At 37.9% G+C, this 20,563-nt stretch overlaps 2 protein-coding genes across 5 annotated transcripts in view; both read left to right on the forward strand.

Annotated features, from left to right (window-relative positions):
• LOC307046501 (polypeptide N-acetylgalactosaminyltransferase 16-like) overlaps positions 1-13,033 on the forward strand; it is a 29,115-nt gene extending 16,082 nt beyond the window's left edge. The window contains 5 exon segments of the mRNA XM_079692870.1: positions 828-920; positions 1,384-1,467; positions 3,224-3,347; positions 5,684-5,800; positions 12,331-13,033. Coding sequence (XP_079548996.1) covers positions 828-920; positions 1,384-1,467; positions 3,224-3,347; positions 5,684-5,800; positions 12,331-12,474 — 562 coding nt within the window. The 3' untranslated portion in view covers positions 12,475-13,033.
• Positions 13,034-16,532: 3,499 nt separating this feature from the next.
• Positions 16,533-20,563, forward strand: part of numb (NUMB endocytic adaptor protein) — a 56,979-nt gene continuing 52,948 nt past the window's right edge. For 2 of the 4 annotated variants that reach the window (XM_079693612.1, XM_079693611.1), the window contains exon 1: positions 16,539-16,715. The gene's annotated coding sequence lies outside the window, so the exon portion shown is untranslated. Of the gene's footprint in view, positions 16,716-20,563 lie in introns of all 4 variants that reach the window. The other 2 variants (XM_079693610.1, XM_079693609.1) reach the window with 2 other exon arrangements.

The following is a 20,563-nucleotide window of genomic DNA, read 5'->3' on the forward strand; positions in this document are numbered from 1 at the left end:
AAAAATCTAAAAATTCTGGCTTTTTCTCAAAATCTAAAAATTCTTACTTTTCCTCAAAATTCTTACTTTTTCCTCAAAATCTAAAAATTCATACTTTTTCTCAAATTTCGGACTTTTTCTCAAAATCTATAAATTCTTACTTTTTCTCAAAATTCTGACTTTTCCTCAAAATCCTGACTTTCTCTGAATACTAATTGTTCAAATTAAATTTAAATTAAATCAAATTAAATATGTCAACAATTAATTTAGGTTATTTAGAAAATTAATTGTCAAATGGCTTTTGCATTTTTACTTTGCTTAATTGTTAGAGATTTTTGCATTATGGCATTTGAAAATAAAATGGTATTGTGTGGCTTTCTAATTCAAAATGTCACTTTAATTATCTGTCTAAAAAAGGACAAAGTTGCATTATCCGTTACATTTTAATGGTCAAATACCAATTACGATTTGCATATAATATCATCAAGTGAGTTTGATGTTTCAAAACAAAATGTCAATTGGCTTTTTAATTCACATTGTCAGGAATTGCTAATTGCATTGATGAATTGTAATGAAGGTTTTGACTAAATAACCAATGTGAGATGACCTTTGATTTGATTGGAGTTTGCAAATCCTTTCTCATCCGCCCGTTTGTCTTCACCTCCGCACATGCCGCTCTAAAGGAGGGTTGAATTCCTGATGGAGATGTTTGTGTGTGTAGCAGCCTGTAGGAATGCCACCAGCACTGTCATTACTCTGTGTGTGTGTGTGTGTGTGTGTGTGTGTGTGTGTGTGTGTGTGTGTGTGTGTGTGTGTGTGTGTGTGTGTATGTGTGTGTGTGTGTGTAGGAACACGCGGCGTGCAGCAGAGGTTTGGATGGACGAGTACAAACAGTACTATTACTCTGCACGGCCGTCGGCACAGGGAAAGGCTTTCGGCAGGTTTGTACTATTTAAATATGACCTTCCTCTCTCAGCGTTCAGTACAGAGCGCAGGTTCGGTTATTGTTCAGACACGTTCTTTGATTTTGTCTCCTTGTTCTCCTCAGATATCGTGTTTTATATACATTATGTAATGTTTGCCTCAGGCAGACATTAAAATACAAGTTCTAACAATGCTCATCATTTCACAACAAACCGTGTCAGAGAGAATGATTCGCTTTTTCAATTGAAACGTTAATTAAATCAGATATTGTCATTTTACTTCTACATAATGAGACTCAACTTTATTTGTATCAAAGCACAAGAGCAGAGAAGTTGAAGATAGACTCAGTGGTTGTGGAGTACGACAGAAATAATCATAAAACAGTTTCTTCTCGACCAAATGAGTTGAGTCCGTCGCTTCAGATTCATGTTATTCTTAGTATGTAATGTCCCTTCATCCCCCTGTGTTTCCTTGTTGCAGCATCACAGACCGCCTGACGCTGCGGAGGAAGTTAAACTGCAAACCGTTCCGCTGGTACATGGAGAACGTCTATCCTGAGCTCAGGTAACTCAACCTGAACCGATTTGATTTCATGTTTTACTTAATATTAAATATGGATACCAGATGTCTCCTACTTTAATTCAAGTCCATTCGCAGTGCATGGACTGGACAAAAATGCATATATAAAGAGAAACTAAAAGTAATTATTTTTATAATAAAAAATAAATAAAAGTCAAAATAAATATTAAAACAATTCAAAACAAATAGCAAAATATAAAATACTGATTATAAATGTTTTTAATTATTTTTTATTGATATTTCTGGACACATTGTTATATTTTTTCAAGCTATGTTTCTTTGATTATTTGCGGATGAAATATCTATACGTTTAAAAGCAACTTTTAGAAAAAACGTGGCTTTTATTTATATCATGAATGAAGTCCAAAGGTCTTATTCCCACTCACTTAATAAGATATCTTGCAAATCCTTGGGGTTGTGTTGACCCCGAAAATCAGAACCAATGATCTAAAAATATCTGATTTGATGGGAACATGATGCCGGTGTCAGTGTCTATCCCAGCGGCTCAGACCCTTCCCCTTCCTCTGACATTTTAACAAAGTATTGGGTCATAGTTTATTTTTTAAAGTGGACCTATCATGCTATATTGGAAACATATATTGTAGGGCCATACCTATACAAAACATGTCTGTGAAGTTTTTTGCTTAAAATACCAAACAGGTCCCCCATTGTAGCCTTGCCTCATACTGCTCATACCCCTCTTTTGCAGCCCTGTTGCAAACAGGCTGATTCTGCTAGCCACGCCCCTTTGTAGCGTCACGCAGCTTCCCCCTGCTGCCGGGAGATCTAAACGCTGCGGTGATTAAATGCCATGTTATGCTCCTAACCACTAACCAAGCTTTATTTCTGAAACAGTATGGAGCTCAAACATTTCTGTCTCGCAGGGTTTACCACAAGGACATTACGTTACACATATTCTCTCCAGTAGCCTACAGCGTTAGCTCCATGGTTAGCTCTGAGTGTTAGCATGCTTGCTAATGTAAACACACAGCATATTACTCCCAAAACACGCCGCGCGTTGTTTTTGATACAGCACATAGCTTGAAATGTTCTTTCTTAAGTGTTTACCGCTAGAACAGTGCCATTATATGTATTATATATATATATATATATATATATATATATGTGTAAAAAGATAAGGAAATAAATGTGGAAAAATAAAGACGAATACATACATTTTTTATTAATTCATTGCAAAAATGTGGAAATATATCAATAAAATAATTAAAAAGTTAATAAAGACATTTGAAATAAAAAGATAAATAAATTAAAGAACATATAAATGTGGAATAATAAATACAAAAAACTCTATTAAAGAAATGTAGTTTTTGCATATATAAATTGCACTTGTTATTTATTTTTTAATTTCGTTATTCATTTAGGTATTGCTCCGGTTTTTCCACTAATGTTAAAAAAATATACAGAAATAAATAGAGTTATGTTTGAAAATGATACGATTCAATATTGAGTTATTTGTGTGTTATATTTCTGCATATAAAAATATGCAGAATCTTACCTTTTGTATGGCACTCCTCTCAAAGTCAAAGTCAGCTTTGTTGTCAATCTTCCAGTTTGTGTGTACAGACAAAGAGATCGAAATACCGTTTCCCACAATCCAGAATACAAAAATACAAATATATATACAAATAAATACAAATACAAATAAGAAACTCCGTACCAAATCAATCAATAACTACATCTGTTCTGTGCTGTGGTAACCACCCCTCTGTTTGGCCCCCAGGGTCCCGGAGCAGGATGCAGTTTCCAGTGTGATGAAGCAGGGGGGTCTCTGTCTGGAGACGCGGGGGCCCGACCTCATCCTGGCAGAGTGCCGGGGCATCGGGGTCAACAGGCCGCAACCGCAGGTCAGGACTCTGCCACCAGGGGGGGCTGTGGGGAAGATTACACTCACAACATGCAGGAAATGTATCTGATGACGCAGGTGTCATTTTATAGATACCTTAGGGGCTATGTGAAAGAGGGTCCAAAACAAAAGTGAGGATTTGAATGTGACCGTGAGCAGAGATGGCAAAAGTACACACATCCTTTACTCAAGTAGAAGTACAGATACTCGTGTTTAAAAATGGTAAGAGTAGAAGTACTGACTAAACTCCTTTACTCAAGTCAAAGTAAAGAGGCTTTGAAATGTACTTCAGTAAAAAGTACCCATAACTAGCAGCTGTTTTAAAGAGTACCTGACCTCCCTTTATATTAATAGAACAATAATGTCATTGTTAGCTAATGAATGTTTCCATGGTGACCAACGGCAACATGACAACGTTTTCATTGGTCCCTCTTCTTTAGAGAAGACCAGGAAATGATGGATACACGGATCGTGTTCAAATCAATAGGCACGCAATGACTCTAAATAATAATGATCACGCCACCAAACACACATTCAGACTAAAGGAACCAGCCTGTTTGGAAAATGAGAGAAGTAGAAAGTACAGGTATTTGAGTTCAACATGTAAGAAGTAGAAAGTTCAGGTATTTGTGTTCAACATGTAAGAAGTAGAAAGTACAGGTATTTGAGTTCAACATGTAAGAAGTAGAAAGTACAGGTATTTGGGTTCAAAATGTAAGAAGTAGAAAGTACAGGTATTTGAGTTCAAAATGTAAGAAGTAGAAAGTACAGGTATTTGGGTTCAACATGTAAGAAGTAGAAAGTACAGGTATTTGAGTTCAAAATGTAAGAAGTAGAAAGTACAGGTATTTGGGTTCAACATGTAAGAAGTAGAAAGTACAGGTATTTGTGTTCAACATGTAAGAAGTAGAAAGTACAGGTATTTGAGTTCAAAATGTAAGAAGTAGAAAGTACAGGTATTTGGGTTCAACATGTGAGAAGTAGAAAGTACAGGTATTTGTGTTCAACATGTAAGAAGTAGAAAGTAAAGGTATTTGAGTTCAACATGTAAGAAGTAGAAAGTACAGGTATTTGAGTTCAACATGTAAGAAGTAGAAAGTACAGGTATTTGTGTTCAACATGTAAGAAGTAGAAAGTACAGGTATTTGAGTTCAAAATGTAAGAAGTAGAAAGTACAGGTATTTGTGTTCAACATGTAAGAAGTAGAAAGTACAGGTATTTGTGTTCAACATGTAAGAAGTAGAAAGTACAGGTATTTGAGTTCAAAATGTAAGAAGTAGAAAGTACAGGTATTTGAGTTCAACATGTGAGAAGTAGAAAGTACAGGTATTTGAGTTCAACATGTGAGAAGTAGAAAGTACAGGTATTTGAGTTCAACATGTAAGAAGTAGAAAGTACAGGTATTTGTGTTCAACATGTAAGAAGTAGAAAGTACAGGTATTTGTGTTCAACATGTAAGAAGTAGAAAGTACAGGTATTTGTGTTCAACATGTAAGAAGTAGAAAGTACAAGTTGTCAGAAAAATAAGTAGTGGAGTAAAGTACTGATACCAGAAACACGTACTTGAGTACAGTAACGAAGTATTTGTACTCCACAACATCCCACCTCTGACCGTGAACAAATACTTGAATGCTTCCATGTGTACGAAATGTAAAGACCATAGGCGTCATTTAAGATGTGCCCACCACTTTTGGAAATTACAAACTTGTCCCTGTCACTTCTTCAAAGTATAATTTCTTAAAACTATAACATGTAGCATCTGGAGAAGTGTTCATTCCTTCACACTTGGTTGGTATATTTATGGGGCCCCAAGTGTAATGTAATTGGACATGTGACACATTTTATATTAACAAACTTAGAATAGAAATTTAAAAAAGGAAACAACAATCCTGTTAAAAGTAATGTTAGCTGAAAAAGGAATTTGCCCCCACCACTTTTCAAAACCAAGTTACACCAGTAATGGAAACACATATATATAAACTCTGTCCTTTGAAGGTAGTGATGGTAACATAAACGGGGCCAGGAGGGTTACTTAAAAAGGTTGCTTTAACTTAATCCAAGTACTGCAATATTAAGGTAGCTCGATTGCCCCCCTTCCTTTTGATTTCTACCCCAAAAGATTTGGAAATGCTCTGATCAACATCCAGGGACTCGCAATCATTTGGCACATTTGTGTAACCAAACTATAACCTGGAGCAGCAGCAGTTCCCAAATAAATGAAATTAACTTTAATGAAAATGTCCCGGTTTGTCCTGTTTAATGTTTGCTGGAGCAGACATCTGGAAAATACTGGTTTGCAGTTGAGACTATCATTAAGCTTGTGTGTGTGTTTCTCAGAGATGGGAGCTGATAGAGCCACACATCCGACAGCAGGACCTCTGCCTCACCATCTCAGGCTTCACCGCGGGGTCGAAGGTCGTGATGGAGAGCTGCAGCTCTAAAGAGCCCCGACAGGTGAGAAGGAGACATGATTATTAACAAGATTGTTATAATATATAAGGAATAAGCTTTGAAGTATTGGTGCATATAATTAAACGTAGTAAAAGGGAATAACATTTAAAGGTCACCAATTATGCAAAATCCACTTCTCCATGTCTCTTCTACATCAACATGTGTCCCCTCTTCTTCATGTCTCTTCTACATCAACATGTGTCCCCTCTTCTTCATGTCTCTTCTACATCAACATGTGTCCCCTCTTCTTCATGTCTCTTCTACATCAACATGTGTCCCCTCTTCTTCATGTCTCTTCTACATCAACATGTGTCCCCTCTTCTTCATGTCTCTTCTACATCAACATGTGTCCCCTCTTCTTCATGTCTCTTCTACATCAACATGTGTCCCCTCTTCTTCATGTCTCTTCTACATCAGCATGTGTCCCCTCTTCTCCATGTCTCTTCTACATCAACATGTGTCCCCTCTTCTTCATGTCTCTTCTACATCAGCATGTGTCCCCTCTTCTTCATGTCTCTTCTACATCAGCATGTGTCCCCTCTTCTCCATGTCTCTTCTACATCAGCATGTGTCCCCTCTTCTTCATGTCTCTTCTACATCAACATGTGTCCCCTCTTCTTCATGTCTCTTCTACATCAACATGTGTCCCCTCTTCTTCATGTCTCTTCTACATCAACATGTGTCCCCTCTTCTCCATGTCTCTTCTACATCAACATGTGTCCCCTCTTCTCCATGTCTCTTCTACATCAACATGTGTCCCCTCTGTGGAAAGAGACTCTGAAAGTTTCAGGAACAAAGAGTCTCTCTCTTTTTGATCCATTTCTATAAAAACCTGTCTGAAAATGAACTGATCAGATTTTGGTCACTTTATGATGTCATAACTATGTTTTGTCTTGTGTAACCATTAGCCAATCAGTAACCAAGGTAACCCCCCCCCCTTATCACCTGAATCTCCTCCTAGAGCACCATTGAGTTCTTTTTAACCAAATGTCTCTCAGAGGGGCGTGGGGAGGGGCTCCTTATTTTCATCTAAAGCAACAGACTGAGAATCAGCACTTTGGAAACAGGGCTGAAACAGAGGGGATTATGGGTAATGCTGCAATGATCTGTTTGGTGTTTCAGCCAATCAGAGACAGGCTCTGTATATATCTGAGACCTGGGATATATTGATGAAAAACAGTATAATAGGAGACCTTTAAGACATAAAAGCATGTATTACTAAAAATTACATAAACATAAATAAACATTTCAATAAAAAAAGATAAAACACTATAAAAAACATCTGAAGAATGAAAGAGCTATGCAGCTTTTAGTAATAGTCGTTGAAGGGATGTGCAACAATGTCCATAAACCTGCCGTGAAACACAGCCAAAGGGTTAAAAGGAGGAATTTGCTTTAATCTGCACTATCAGTCACTTCAGCTGGAGGTCTCACATTTTCCACATTGCAGTCTGGAATAAAGAGCTTTATTTATCCTTGATGTGCCACTCAGCGGCCGAACTCAGACATGAAGGATCTGCAGATTAAAGTGGAGCCGGCACACATGCAGAGAGCACCACGTTCACGTCTGCGCTCTAAATCTCACTTTGGTCGAGTAGCATTTAACAAATTACTCATGGTTCGGTCGTACCTTTTTTTAATATCTTTGATTATTTTATTTTACCTCAACGGTTATTCCACTAGTTTCATCTGTTAGATATGCATTTGTTTAAAAGTTTAACAGATGATTTTTAATGCAATCTGAATTGTAAATGTAGCCAGGTATCTTGTGAATTTCATCAAGGGATCAAACAAGTTGATTTAATGAAATGGAAAAACTGAAGTAAAGTAGAAACACTACACTACTAATGCATTTGAGTTGTTTTTAGTAAAACAAGCGCTCCCATGACTTCAGACCTCAGAGCTCTCTCTAGCTCTCCTCTTTGTGGACGCCTTTTGGCTGCACACTTGATTAATGACACTGCATAGGGAGTTAATAACTGGAAACATGTGTGTGTGGGTATGTGAGAGAGAGAAGGCGTGTGTGTGTGTGTGTGTGTGTGTGTGTGTGTGTGTGTGTGTGTGTGTGTGTGTGTGTGTGTGTGTGTGTGTGTGTGTGTGTGTGTGTGTGTGTGTGTGTGTGTGTGTGTGTGTGTGTGTGTGTGTGTGTGTGTGTGTGTGTGTGTGTGTGTGTGTGTGTGTGTGTGTGTGTGTGTGTGTGTGTGTGTGTGTTCTCATCTCTCTGCAGAACCCATTTATTTTCTTGCAGCCTTCCCATCAGCAGAGACGTGTCTTACTGAGGGAGACATTTGGCCCGAGTGTTTAATCCCTGTGGAGAAAAACTATTTTCAAATCTTTCTTTCCCTCTGGAACCACTTTAAGAACTTTACGTATGGCATCCCTTTCAATCTTCCTGAAAATCAGACTTGTTTTACATCCTCATCACTCATCACATTCTCCAGAGAGTGCGATTAAATACCTGGAAATTATTTGACGTAAATTAGATTTATAAAACTTCACAAGTATATTGGCATCTGTATGTGCCTTCAAAAAACGGTTTAACCTTATTTAAACTTAAACATCTCTAAGTGGTTGACCAATCACAACAGAGCCGGTCAGCTAACCAATCAGAGCAGACTGGGCTCTGGTTTCAGACAGAGGGTGAAAAGAGGTGCTGCAGCACAGAGAAAAATAAAGAGCTTTTTGAACATTAAAGCATGGAGACATGAAGAGACACTACATACTGATATACACCTGAACATCAGCTGGAGAGGACTCTTTAAAGTAGAGACACTACATACTGATATACACCTGAACATCAGCTGGAGAGGACTCTTTAAAGTAGAGACACTACATACTGATATACACCTGAACATCAGCAGGAGAGGACTCTTTAAAGTAGAGACACTACATACTGATATACACCTGAACATCAGCAGGAGAGGACTCTTTAAAGTAGAGACACTACATACTGATATACACCTGAACATCAGCAGGAGAGGACTCTTTAAAGTAGAGACACTACATACTGATATACACCTGAACATCAGCAGGAGAGGACTCTTTAAAGTAGAGACACTACATACTGATATACACCTGAACATCAGCAGGAGAGGACTCTTTAAAGTAGAGACACTACATACTAATATACACCTGAACATCAGCAGGAGAGGACTCTTTAAAGTAGAGACACTACATACTGATATACACCTGAACATCAGCAGGAGAGGACTCTTTAAAGTAGAGACACTACATACTGATATACACCTGAACATCAGCAGGAGAGGACTCTTTAAAGTAGAGACACTACATACTGATATACACCTGAACATCAGCAGGAGAGGACTCTTTAAAGTAGACACTACATACTGATATACACCTGAACATCAGCAGGAGAGGACTCTTTAAAGTAGAGACACTACATACTGATATACACCTGAACATCAGCAGGAGAGAACTCTTTAAAGTAGAGACACTACATACTGATATACACCTGAACATCAGCAGGAGAGGACTCTTTAAAGTAGAGACACTACATACAGATATAAACCTGGACATCAGCAGGAGAGGACTCTTTAAAGTAGAGACACTACATACTGATATACACCTGAACATCAGCAGGAGAGGACTCTTTAAAGTAGAGACACTACATACTGATATACACCTGAACATCAGCAGGAGAGGACTCTTTAAAGTAGAGACACTACATACTGATATACACCTGAACATCAGCAGGAGAGGACTCTTTAAAGTAGAGACACTACATACTGATATACACCTGAACACCAGCAGGAGAGGACTCTTTAAAGTAGAGACACTAAATACTGATATACACCTGAACATCAGCAGGAGAGGACTCTTTAAAGTAGAGACACTACATACTGATATACACATGAACATCAGCAGGAGAGGACTCTTTAAAGTAGAGACACTACATACTGATATACACCTGAACACCAGCAGGAGAGGACTCTTTAAAGTAGAGACACTACATACTGATATACACCTGAACACCAGCAGGAGAGGACTCTTTAAAGTAGAGACACTAAATACTGATATACACCTGAACATCAGCAGGAGAGGACTCTTTAAAGTAGAGACACTACATACTGATATAAACCTGGACATCAGCAGGAGAGGACTCTTTAAAGTAAAGACACTACATACTGATATACACCTGAACATCAGCAGGAGAGGACTCTTTAAAGTAGAGACACTACATACTGATATACACCTGAACATCAGCAGGAGAGGACTCTTTAAAGTAGAGACACTACATACTGATATACACCTGAACATCAGCAGGAGAGGACTCTTTAAAGTAGAGACACTACATACTGATATACACCTGAACACCAGCAGGAGAGGACTCTTTAAAGTAGAGACACTACATACTGATATACACCTGACCATCATCAGGAGAGGACTCTTTAAAGTAGAGACACTACATACTGATATACACCTGAACATCAGCAGGAGAGGACTCTTTAAAGTAGAGACACTACATACTGATATACACCTGAACATGAACATTTTAGGTCATATCTCAATCTTCGAGGAAGTCATCACGTAAATGTAGTGGAAGTAAATTATTTCCCTCTAAAATCTTGTGGATAAGAAGAGTAAAGAAGCATAAAATGGAAATACTTAAGTAAAGTACAAGTACTGCAAGATTATACTTAGCTACTGTCCAACACTGCATGCGAGCTTTAATTTGTGTTTTCTCGTCCACCGGTTTTCCTCAAATTTGAGTTAAAATGTACTTTTAGATCCAAACCCACTTTTTTTCTACTTCAACATTAACATTTTCACTCTGAGAGTTTCATGTCCTCCTCCCCACATGTCTCAGAGCATGTTCGCAGTATCTAACCCTCAGAAGGACTCTCTCTCTCCTCGTGGATTTCAGATCAACCTCCAGTTCACCTCCGCCCTCTGATAAGCTCCTCGTGGCTCCAGAGATCTGAACTCAGCTCTCTCTCTCTGCCGTTGCTTCAAATTCAACTTTCTAGTCAGCAAGCTAATAAAACATCACTTTATACCTGGTGATTTACTACCAGCTGTTCATGGGGAGCACATGTTGCCTCTTTCTTTACTTCAGCATCAGGTTTCTGTTGAACTCAAGCAGTGACGAGACACGAGGGAGAGTCATAAAAAATCCTAAAGGCTATTTAAGGTAAAGAAGTCTGGAGAGAGAGAATATTCAGATCAAATACCGGATATTTTAAAGATATCGTTGCTACGTATGAGAGAAAAACCTAGTCTCTGGTATTGAAGTGCATTTACAAGAAAGACTCAGAAGTTTACAAGATTAAAACTTTAATATTCCATGAGATTATAGTCATACATTTGCAAGGAAATCTTTCAAATTCAAACGACAAATTTTAAAGAAAATACTTGGATATTTGCTGAAATTTAAAGAAGTACATTTTGGAGAAAAACTAGTTTACACGATTAAAACAAAACAATTTTCTGAGATTATGGTCATACATTTGCACAAACTAAATAAGTAATTTTTTCTTAAAGTGAAAGAAAACACAAAATTATATAAAAAACACGGATATTCTTTCAGATCTGAGTAGTGAATGCCACAAGAACATGTTTACAAATGTACGATCGCAGACTCACAGATTCTGAGATTTAAGTCACAAATGATGGAGAAAAAAATATGAAATGTGTTCATTTACTGAAAAGAATTTACCAATTTAAAATTGAAAGAATTGCGTATAATCTAAGATTTAAATCACACATTTACTGAGAATACATTTCTAAATAAACAAGAAAAAGTCAAATATGTATAGCATTAAAACAAAGGAATTATCTTAGAGTGTGATCACACATTTGCAAGAAGAAACTCAGAAATGTTGCGGAATAAAACTTGGAAATTCTGTAGGATTCAAATGGTGAATGTTTATTGTTATTAAAAAAAATGTTTTACTCAGTCCTGTTAAAGGTGGGGTCGGTAATTCACTTCAGAAACACTTGTTGTTATATTCCATGGAATGCTCTTAACATCCCGATAGCAATAAATACATTAAATGCTTTGACAATAAATACATAAAAATATCTCATCTGTGGAAGCCGTGGCGCTGTAAAAAGCACGACCAATCATCTGAGCCGGCCCGGCTAAAGTAACTGGATGGCCTACCTGCCTGTCAGCCTTCCATCTGTGCACAAACTTATCTCGTGCCCTCATTGGTCATGTGTGCGTTCGTGTGTGTTGGAGGAGGGGCTCTGTGAGGAAGTCTGAAGGAAGGAGCTGATTTTTTCCGGTTGTGTATTTTCAAATTCTAGCGCACTCGAGCTGGTTTCTCCATTCTTACCTACCCTACCTTTAATGACCTTTGTTGGTATTAAGTGTTTTAATCAAGAAGTCATGTCTCATTATTACTTTTATATTTTTAGTATTATTATTATTATTATTGCTGGATTTTTGTTTTTTGTTTTCGGGTTTGTGAAACACTTTGTTGGATTTTCTGAATGCATAAAAAAAGTTAGATTTGATCAATATTGAACGCAGTCGTTCATTTCTGTTTTTTTTGTCTTTTTTCCTGCAGAAGTGGAAGCCCAAAGGCACAGCTCTGCAGCACATGGTGGGGGGGCTCTGCCTGGACAGCCAGGCCCCCGCCGGCCCCCCCATCATCACCCAGTGTCGCCCCCAGCTGGCCAGTCAGACCTGGGAGCCTCAGATTATCTCCTGAGAGGGGGGAGAAACGGGAGCATTCTGGAGCAGGAGGACTCACATCTTCAGCTCTTCGGGATCAAAGGAGGAAATCTGAACTCTGTGATCTGAATCCTGCGTATCGGAGCGTAAAGACATTTTAAAGACCTTCCCGGGGTCTTTTTGTGTACCATCCTTCGAGGATTTCTTCTTCTACGTAATCTTAAACTCTTCACGGTTGCACATCTCACTTTCTTTTTCAGTTCTGTATCTATCCTGGTCAGCAGTTTGCTTACGAGTAGTGAGGGTCTCCCCACACACACTGATGTAGCAGAAGTGTGTGTGGAGGTGGAGTCGCTGCTCTCTCTGTGGCAGCGTTACGTTTAGCCAAATCTCTACACTAACTACAGATCTCTTTTTGTTTCTTTAAAGCACCATGCAGAGCACCGTCAGGAAACATTATTTATTGTTTTGCATGGTCAGACCCAAAGAATGTTGTTTTTCTTTCCTCTCAAAGTTTCATGTAAATATTTGGAGCTCGGTTTTGGTGTCAGTACTCTATATGTTGTTTGAAAAATAAAATGGTGGTAACAAAGGAAGTATTGATCTGGTTCTTCACCAAATACATTTGAATTGTTTTGCTGTTTGGTGTACAATGTTGGGGATTATACATTGGATACAACCCCTGGATATGTACCATGCAATACACCAATATAAGCACCATAGAAAAGTATTTCATCCAACAAAATATACCAAACATACTGATATACACCCGAACATCAGCAGGAGAGGACTCTTTAAAGTAGAGACACTACATACTGATATACACCTGAACATCAGCAGGAGAGGACTCTTTAAAGTAGAGACACTACATACTGATATACACCTGAACATCAGCAGGAGAGGACTCTTTAAAGTAGAGACACTACATACTGATATACACCTGAACATCAGCAGGAGAGGACTCTTTAAAGTAGAGACACTACATACTGATATATACCTGAACATCAGCAGGAGATGACTCTTTAAAGTAGAGACATTACATACTGATATACACCTGAACATCAGCAGGAGAGGACTCTTTAAAGTAGAGACATTACATACTGATATACACCTGAACATCAGCAGGAGAGGACTCTTTAAAGTAGAGACACTACATACTGATATACACCTGAACATCAGCAGGAGAGGACTCTTTAAAGTAGAGACACTACATACTGATATACACCTGAACATCAGCAGGCGAGGACTCTTTAAAATAGAGACACTACATACTGATATACACCTGAACATCAGCAGGAGAAGACTCTTTCACGGACAGACACTACATACTGTTATACACCTGGACATCAGCAGGAGAGGACTCTTTAAAGTAGAGACACTACATACTGATATACACCTGAACATCAGCAGGAGAGGACTCTTTAAAGTAGAGACACTACATACTGATATACACCTGAACATCAGCAGGAGAGGACTCTTTAAAGTAGAGACACTACATACTGATATATACCTGGACATCAGCAGGAGAGGACTCTTTAAAGTAGAGACACTACATACTGATATACACCTGGACATCAGCAGGAGAGGACTCTTTAAAGTAGAGACACTACATACTGATATACACCTGAACATCAGCAAGAGAGGACTCTTTAAAGTAGAGACACTACATACTGATATACACCTGAACATCAGCAGGAGAGGACTCTTTAAAGTATATCATCCAACTAAATATATCAAAGATGTAATAATTCACATTCAGAATATGTTACTTGTGCAGTGATCATTTTGCATTTTAAATATTGGAATAAAGAACACTATATAAAAAAAATAAAAATAACTTTTAATATTATTATAACAAATGAAAAGATAAATACTATATAATTTAAATAATTAAATAATAAATATTAATAAAGGATCAAATATATTGCCATATTCCTCTCCCTATAAAGTTATATAATACAAAAAGACACAAAAAAACACTCTTTATAAAAACAAATAATGAATAAATGAATTAAATTAAATCAATTATGATACATTTAATATTTAATAAATGTAATATTAGCATAATGTAGCCTATAATCTGAGTAAACACTGCAAATCGATCATAACATATATTCAGTATTACAATACTAACACGTCACAAGTATAAGCATGAAAAAACATTACATTTACGCATTAATGCTTTAATAATAGTCTGGTTAAATAACATGATAATATATGTGCATGTGTGTGTTTTTGCATATTGAGTACATAATACTAATACTTCAGTTCTTCTATTACATTTTTATTTGAATGCAGGACTTGTCGTCAGCATTGCACCAGATGTGTGGCTGAATTTACACACAGTGACCACAAGGGGGCAGACTATCCTCACAGATCAACAAGAGGCTCTGTTTTATCACTCTGACCTTCAAGGCTGGTTGTAACAAAGACAATTGGAGTTGAGATTACATTACATGTCACATGTTAGACGCTTTTATCCAAAGCGACTAACATTCTCAACACTGTGGGCAATCCCCACAGGAGCAATTTGGGGTGAAGTGTCTCAGGGACACAACGACATGCTGACTGCAGTGAGACTCGAACTTTCTATCCTCTGATTCGAAGATCAGCGCACTAACCCACTAAGCCTCAGCCTCAGATAATTATGAAATGAAGGGGGAGTGGTAGTAAAGGGAAGATAGAAACAGTGTGCAGCTGTAAATAAATACAAATATTCAGACACAAGTTAAAATGACAATCATCAGAATAACAGGCTCGACAACTTAGTGTTTTCTTTGTTGGTTTTGTAACCTTCCAGGCCGCAAAACTGCAGCTTAGCAGGCTGCAGAGCTATGTGAGGAATGCACCTTAATGCTGATAAACTTCTGAAGAGGTTTCATCATCAGGGGGGGGGGGGGGGGGGGGGGGGGAGAGGGGGAGGGGGAAACATGGCGAAACCGGAGAAATTCTTCAAAATTCACTTAAAGTTAACATCACATAATGCCTCATTTCAGAAACCTTGAAACACACAACAAAATTGTCATAATTGAGGTTGTCAACTTGGGAAGTTTCATGGTGATATCTATGAGTCACATGTTTTATATTCACCTGTTGTGTACAGCACAGTGAGTGTCACTCAGTATCACATGTCCACAGATAAAGAGAAGACAAATGTAATGTTAAATAAACAGGAAGTGCATTTAAAACTGTGGTGTAATTATTCATATGGTCCATCAAAGCTTTTAGGAGCTCCTTCACTGACTGGAGTATATTTACATATCAACCAAATAGAGAATATAATGAGGAACATGTCAGGTGACACATGTAAATAAAATGTACTCACAAACTGAACATAACATTATACTTCACTTCAGAGGGAAACGTGTTTTTTATACCCCTAATTTAAATGTTTTGGTTGTTTTCAAAGGTACAAAAGTAATATGCTTTTTATTGTACAAATGGAGTGCATGTCTCAGCACAGGTAGCATACTTTACCTTTGATACATCAACCACATTTAGGTGAACAATACTTACTAAAATGTTGAATCCATGACTTATAACTACGTTCTGCTATTTGATCTATTACTTATCTATTATCCAGATCCCGTGGTGGGATGTTTCAAATATGAGTTAGTACTGTAAATAAGTAAAACGTATTTAAATTACATTTCATTAAGTAGAAAAAAAAGTGTCATTATTATTGTAGGTGGTTTTTTTTTCTAGGTGTTTGTTTTTTGAACATACTCAGTCAATATGAAGATCCATAGTCAATATATTGGGATTTAATAAAAACATTGAGAACATGTATTATTATTTTTAAACTAGGATTCATGATTTTGATATCTTTATTTTAGCAAATTCAGTCAAAATTCGAAGTGCTAAGTCTCAAAAATTTTATTAAAATAAGATATTTTCCTCCAAAAAATGTGCTTTCATAATCAAGTGTAATATCTTAAAACACGCTCAAATAAACCCCTGTTTTAATAAAATGTATTCCTAATTTTCATCATTTAAAATCAGCATGTTACAGGTTGCTGCTCTGTCCTCCATCGAACACTTCCGCTGGGTCCACTTCCAGCCAATCAGCTCTCTCGGAGGCGGTCCGTTGCTAAGGAGGAGGTTTGGTTGCGGCTCCTCGCGCAGCAGCCATTCAGCGGCGGCTGCTGAAGAGACCGGACTGTGAGCGTCTCTACCGACTCTTTCTGAGGAATTAAAACCATTACACACTGCTCTGGTTCTCCGGTACAAAGGTGACGACATTACCGGGGCGTCTTCTGGGTCTGGAGGTGGTCACAGGTAAGAAAAGAGCTTTATCTTAATAGCCTTCACTGGTAACGGTTGTTAGCTTGTGAGCTAAAGCTAGCCTGTGTGTCTCTCTCTAGTTAGCCCAACGGCTCATAGCTTCCCTCACAATTGCATGGCTTGTATCTTGCTTTATTAGTTGAAAAGAAAGCACAAAAGGCTACGTGCAAGCTGTGAGGGTGGTTAGTATCTTCCATGTGTGTTGGAAAAGGTCTGCCCCTGCACTACAAAGTGAGCTAAAGGGTTATTTAGCTAGCTAATTAAGAACACTGTTGTAAAAGTAGATTTACTTTAAATTGTAATGTCTTTTTGAGGTACTTGTACTTTACATGAGTATTTCCAGTTGATGTTACTTTGCCCTTCTACTTCACTACAGTTCAGAGGTAAATCGTGTACTTTTACTCCACTGCATTTTTTTGTAACTAAGTAGATTTACTTTCAATTGTAATGTATTTTTGTTGTGGTTGTATTTATCTGACAGTTGACGGATAGTTTCATAAAAGGATATGTTCATTTAAAAATGTTAAAACAAAGTGTTACTTGAGTTTATTTTCATCATTTTAATCCGAGTTAGGTTCATTTGTCTGCTGAGTAAAGTTAGCTAACGATACCCAACATACCTGGTTCACTTTAAGAGATGGAGGTTAGCTGAGGTGGGGGAAGTACGCAGATAATGTACTTAGGTAAAAGTAGAAATACCAAAGTGAAGGAATACTTATGATGAGGAATGTGTCACTGGCTTATACTGAACACTACACTTTAATTTCTCGACTGCAGCTGGATTCATTTTTTTATATATCCTTTTTCATCAGGTCTACCAGAACACACCTGATCACCTTTTATATATCAGGATTAACTTTAAACTGGATTTATCTTTACTCAATCAATATTCTGTTATCAAACACAATAATAACCACCTTGCTCTTTGCACCCTATTCATTTTCAGGTTACTGAGCAAAACAAAAATAATACAATGATGGAAATAAGCTCAGTTAACACTTTAAAATCCTTATGTCAACTGTCAGATAAATACAACCACAACAAAACGGATACATGTGGTCATTGAGTGATAGCATGGTTGTAAATAGGGTGCAGTAATACATCAAACAGAATAGTGATGGAATAAAAATAAGTCCAGTTAAAAAGTTATGCTGATATATTAAGGTAGTCAGGTTCATACAATTGTTCTGGTAGAGTTGACACAAATGATATGATATATAAGTTAAGTTTTCAGTGAAAGCAAGTGACACACTCCTCACATTACCACCTACATTTGGTTTTTAGGAAGCTATTAGGAAGGATTTCTGGCCACTTAGGTCTGATAAATCATCGTAGTTAATATAGGCTGGCATTAAAGGAGGTGTATCTATTCGCAGTCGAGTGTAGTGACTTGGCACGTTTGTATAAAATGAGTCACAACGCAGCTACAGTCCAAACATACGGTGTAAAAAAGACAGCTGCTCAGCACTATGTCATGCGGCAGGTTGATTTCCCTGAAAGATATACACCGTCTGTGACTCACTGTTTTAACACTCTGAATAGTTCTGAGGTGTGATAATGTGACCCAGTTCCTCTTCTAAAATAACGATGGCATAGCTCATAAGGTAGTTTACTCATTAGCACAACGAGACGTTTCCACTCCGGGCATCAGATCGCCTTCCACATGCAGACTCTACAAAGATAGCTGCTTGATGGATTACACTCGGAGGCAGCACTCCCTTTTCACTGAGACTTCCTGCGTGTGATTGGAAAGTGATCACATTACGTCGCTCTTATTGGGTATAATTGTTGAGTCATTAATGTTTTCTTAGTGGGAGTTGTGACTTATCAACTGAGGAATCTGTATTGGCAGCACAAGGTGTGTGAAGCATTGGGACATGCCATGGTTTGTAATTTTGCGAAGACACAATCCGAGCTAGACATTTCTTATCTTCATGAAACTATGGGGTGCGAATAATGATGATTATTTATGTTCCTTATTGACCACATTTAAGATCATTTTCTCATTTATTTGCCTTGTAAATGTTTGGAAAAAGTGAAACGCTGATGTTAAATCTCCAAGGATTATTTCTATCGACAGAAACTATCTGCAACTATGAATAGTCGATTAAAAGTAAAAACGAACGCCCTGATGGCAGAAGAGGATGTGTTCAGCCTCTGAAATGTGAAGATGATCTGCTTTTCTCTGTTTTATATAACTAAGTGAAGAGCTTGGGGGTTTAGACTAAGAAATCAACACATTTAAAGACAACGACTTGGACGCTTTATGGACTAAATGATTAATTGATACATTTGGAAAAACTAGTTGCACCCCTACCCATTATATTCTCCTACAGCCAAAAAGTGTTCATATTGATTGTTATGTCCTCACAACTGTCCAAAAACAACATATATGACATTTCTCATCCTATATAATAATGAAAAGCAAAGATCCACACATTATTTAGCTTGAAAAATCACTGAAATGATAAATCAATTACAAAATTGGTTGCAGATACACTTCTTGGTGCATTGATTAAATGACAGATTCCTTAATATTGGGCAGTATTTACGACAATAGTACAAAGTGTTTCTAACCCATTGGAAATTATATACATCTTCTGGAAGGGACTTTGACGTCTCTCCCTTACAAAGAGATAAGAGGGAGGGATTCTCCCCCCCTCCCTGAAAGTAACTCACGGCTTAACTCATCTCACAGAACGAGTGAGGCACGATTGGCTTTCTGCCACCGAAAAACCCACTGTGCAAGTCTGTCAGCTGTTTGAGAGAGGAGGAGAATGTGAGAGCAAGCAGAATCTCTCTCAGAGACTTTGTCATTCATGGCTCTGTGGGAGAAACCGGCGTTTAACTCTGTTGGACATGCACACTGACATCTATCATCTGTAGTGTACTTAATTAAGTCAAAGTAGAAATACCACAGTCCCTGTCACTGTTTTAGTATAATATATGACCGTTTGGGTTAATTACCTCTGTATTAACTCTCCTTACCTGTGTATGTTCCATTTCTCTGCTGTACTCCTATATATACTGTAGGGTATTATGGGAATCTTCTCAACACATTAAGGGACACTCCATCTCTCAGTTCATGACAAACTTTGAGATATTGACATGTGATCACTGGATAGAAAGGGTTTCTGTGGGAAAATCCGGCATCATTCTCAGAGGAGAGGCCATTTTCCCTGTGAATGCTGATTAGTGATGCAACACGGGTAGATTACCTTGCTGTGCGATGACGTTGCAATCACAGGGCTTCACTTTTGCTCCCTGATAGCGGGGAGATTGTGGAGCTTCTCGGTGAAAGCAGAGAGTGTCGGCTCAGCTCTCAGTGTGGTGGTTACTGAGCAGATATGAGATGACAGGAGCCGCAGATATGCTGCTGTGTTCCTGTTCCTCTTTCAGGACATCAAAGCCCTGTATCATGACACTTTGTCAGGACTGTGTCCATCTCCTGACTCTTTGAACGTCATGTTAATCTTTGCTTAAGGCTAGTGCTGGAACCATAACACCACTATAGACAGTCTGACACAATCACTACGTTCAAAACTCACTATGCAGATTACTCACTGTAGCGTTAGTCATCGGGTTTGCTTACTAAATGCTACTGACCTGTCCTCCCATACCTGTCTTTTTGGTGTAATATATGATAATATATAATATTTTTGGATTAATGGTACTACTGCAGTAATGTGTATGTTTCATTTTACTGCTGTAGTCCTATACTGTTGTAGTATAATCTAGTATTACACCATATTCTATCATATCATCCTTAGTTTGTAGCTCTGTGGCTGTCCTCACTCATATGTTCGAACAATCTACTTTTCATCAGAAAAATAGCCCTGTTT

The sequence above is a fragment of the Notothenia rossii genome (assembly GCF_949606895.1).
Source record: "Notothenia rossii genome assembly, chromosome: 7".
In the NCBI taxonomy this organism is placed as follows: domain Eukaryota; kingdom Metazoa; phylum Chordata; class Actinopteri; order Perciformes; family Nototheniidae; genus Notothenia; species Notothenia rossii.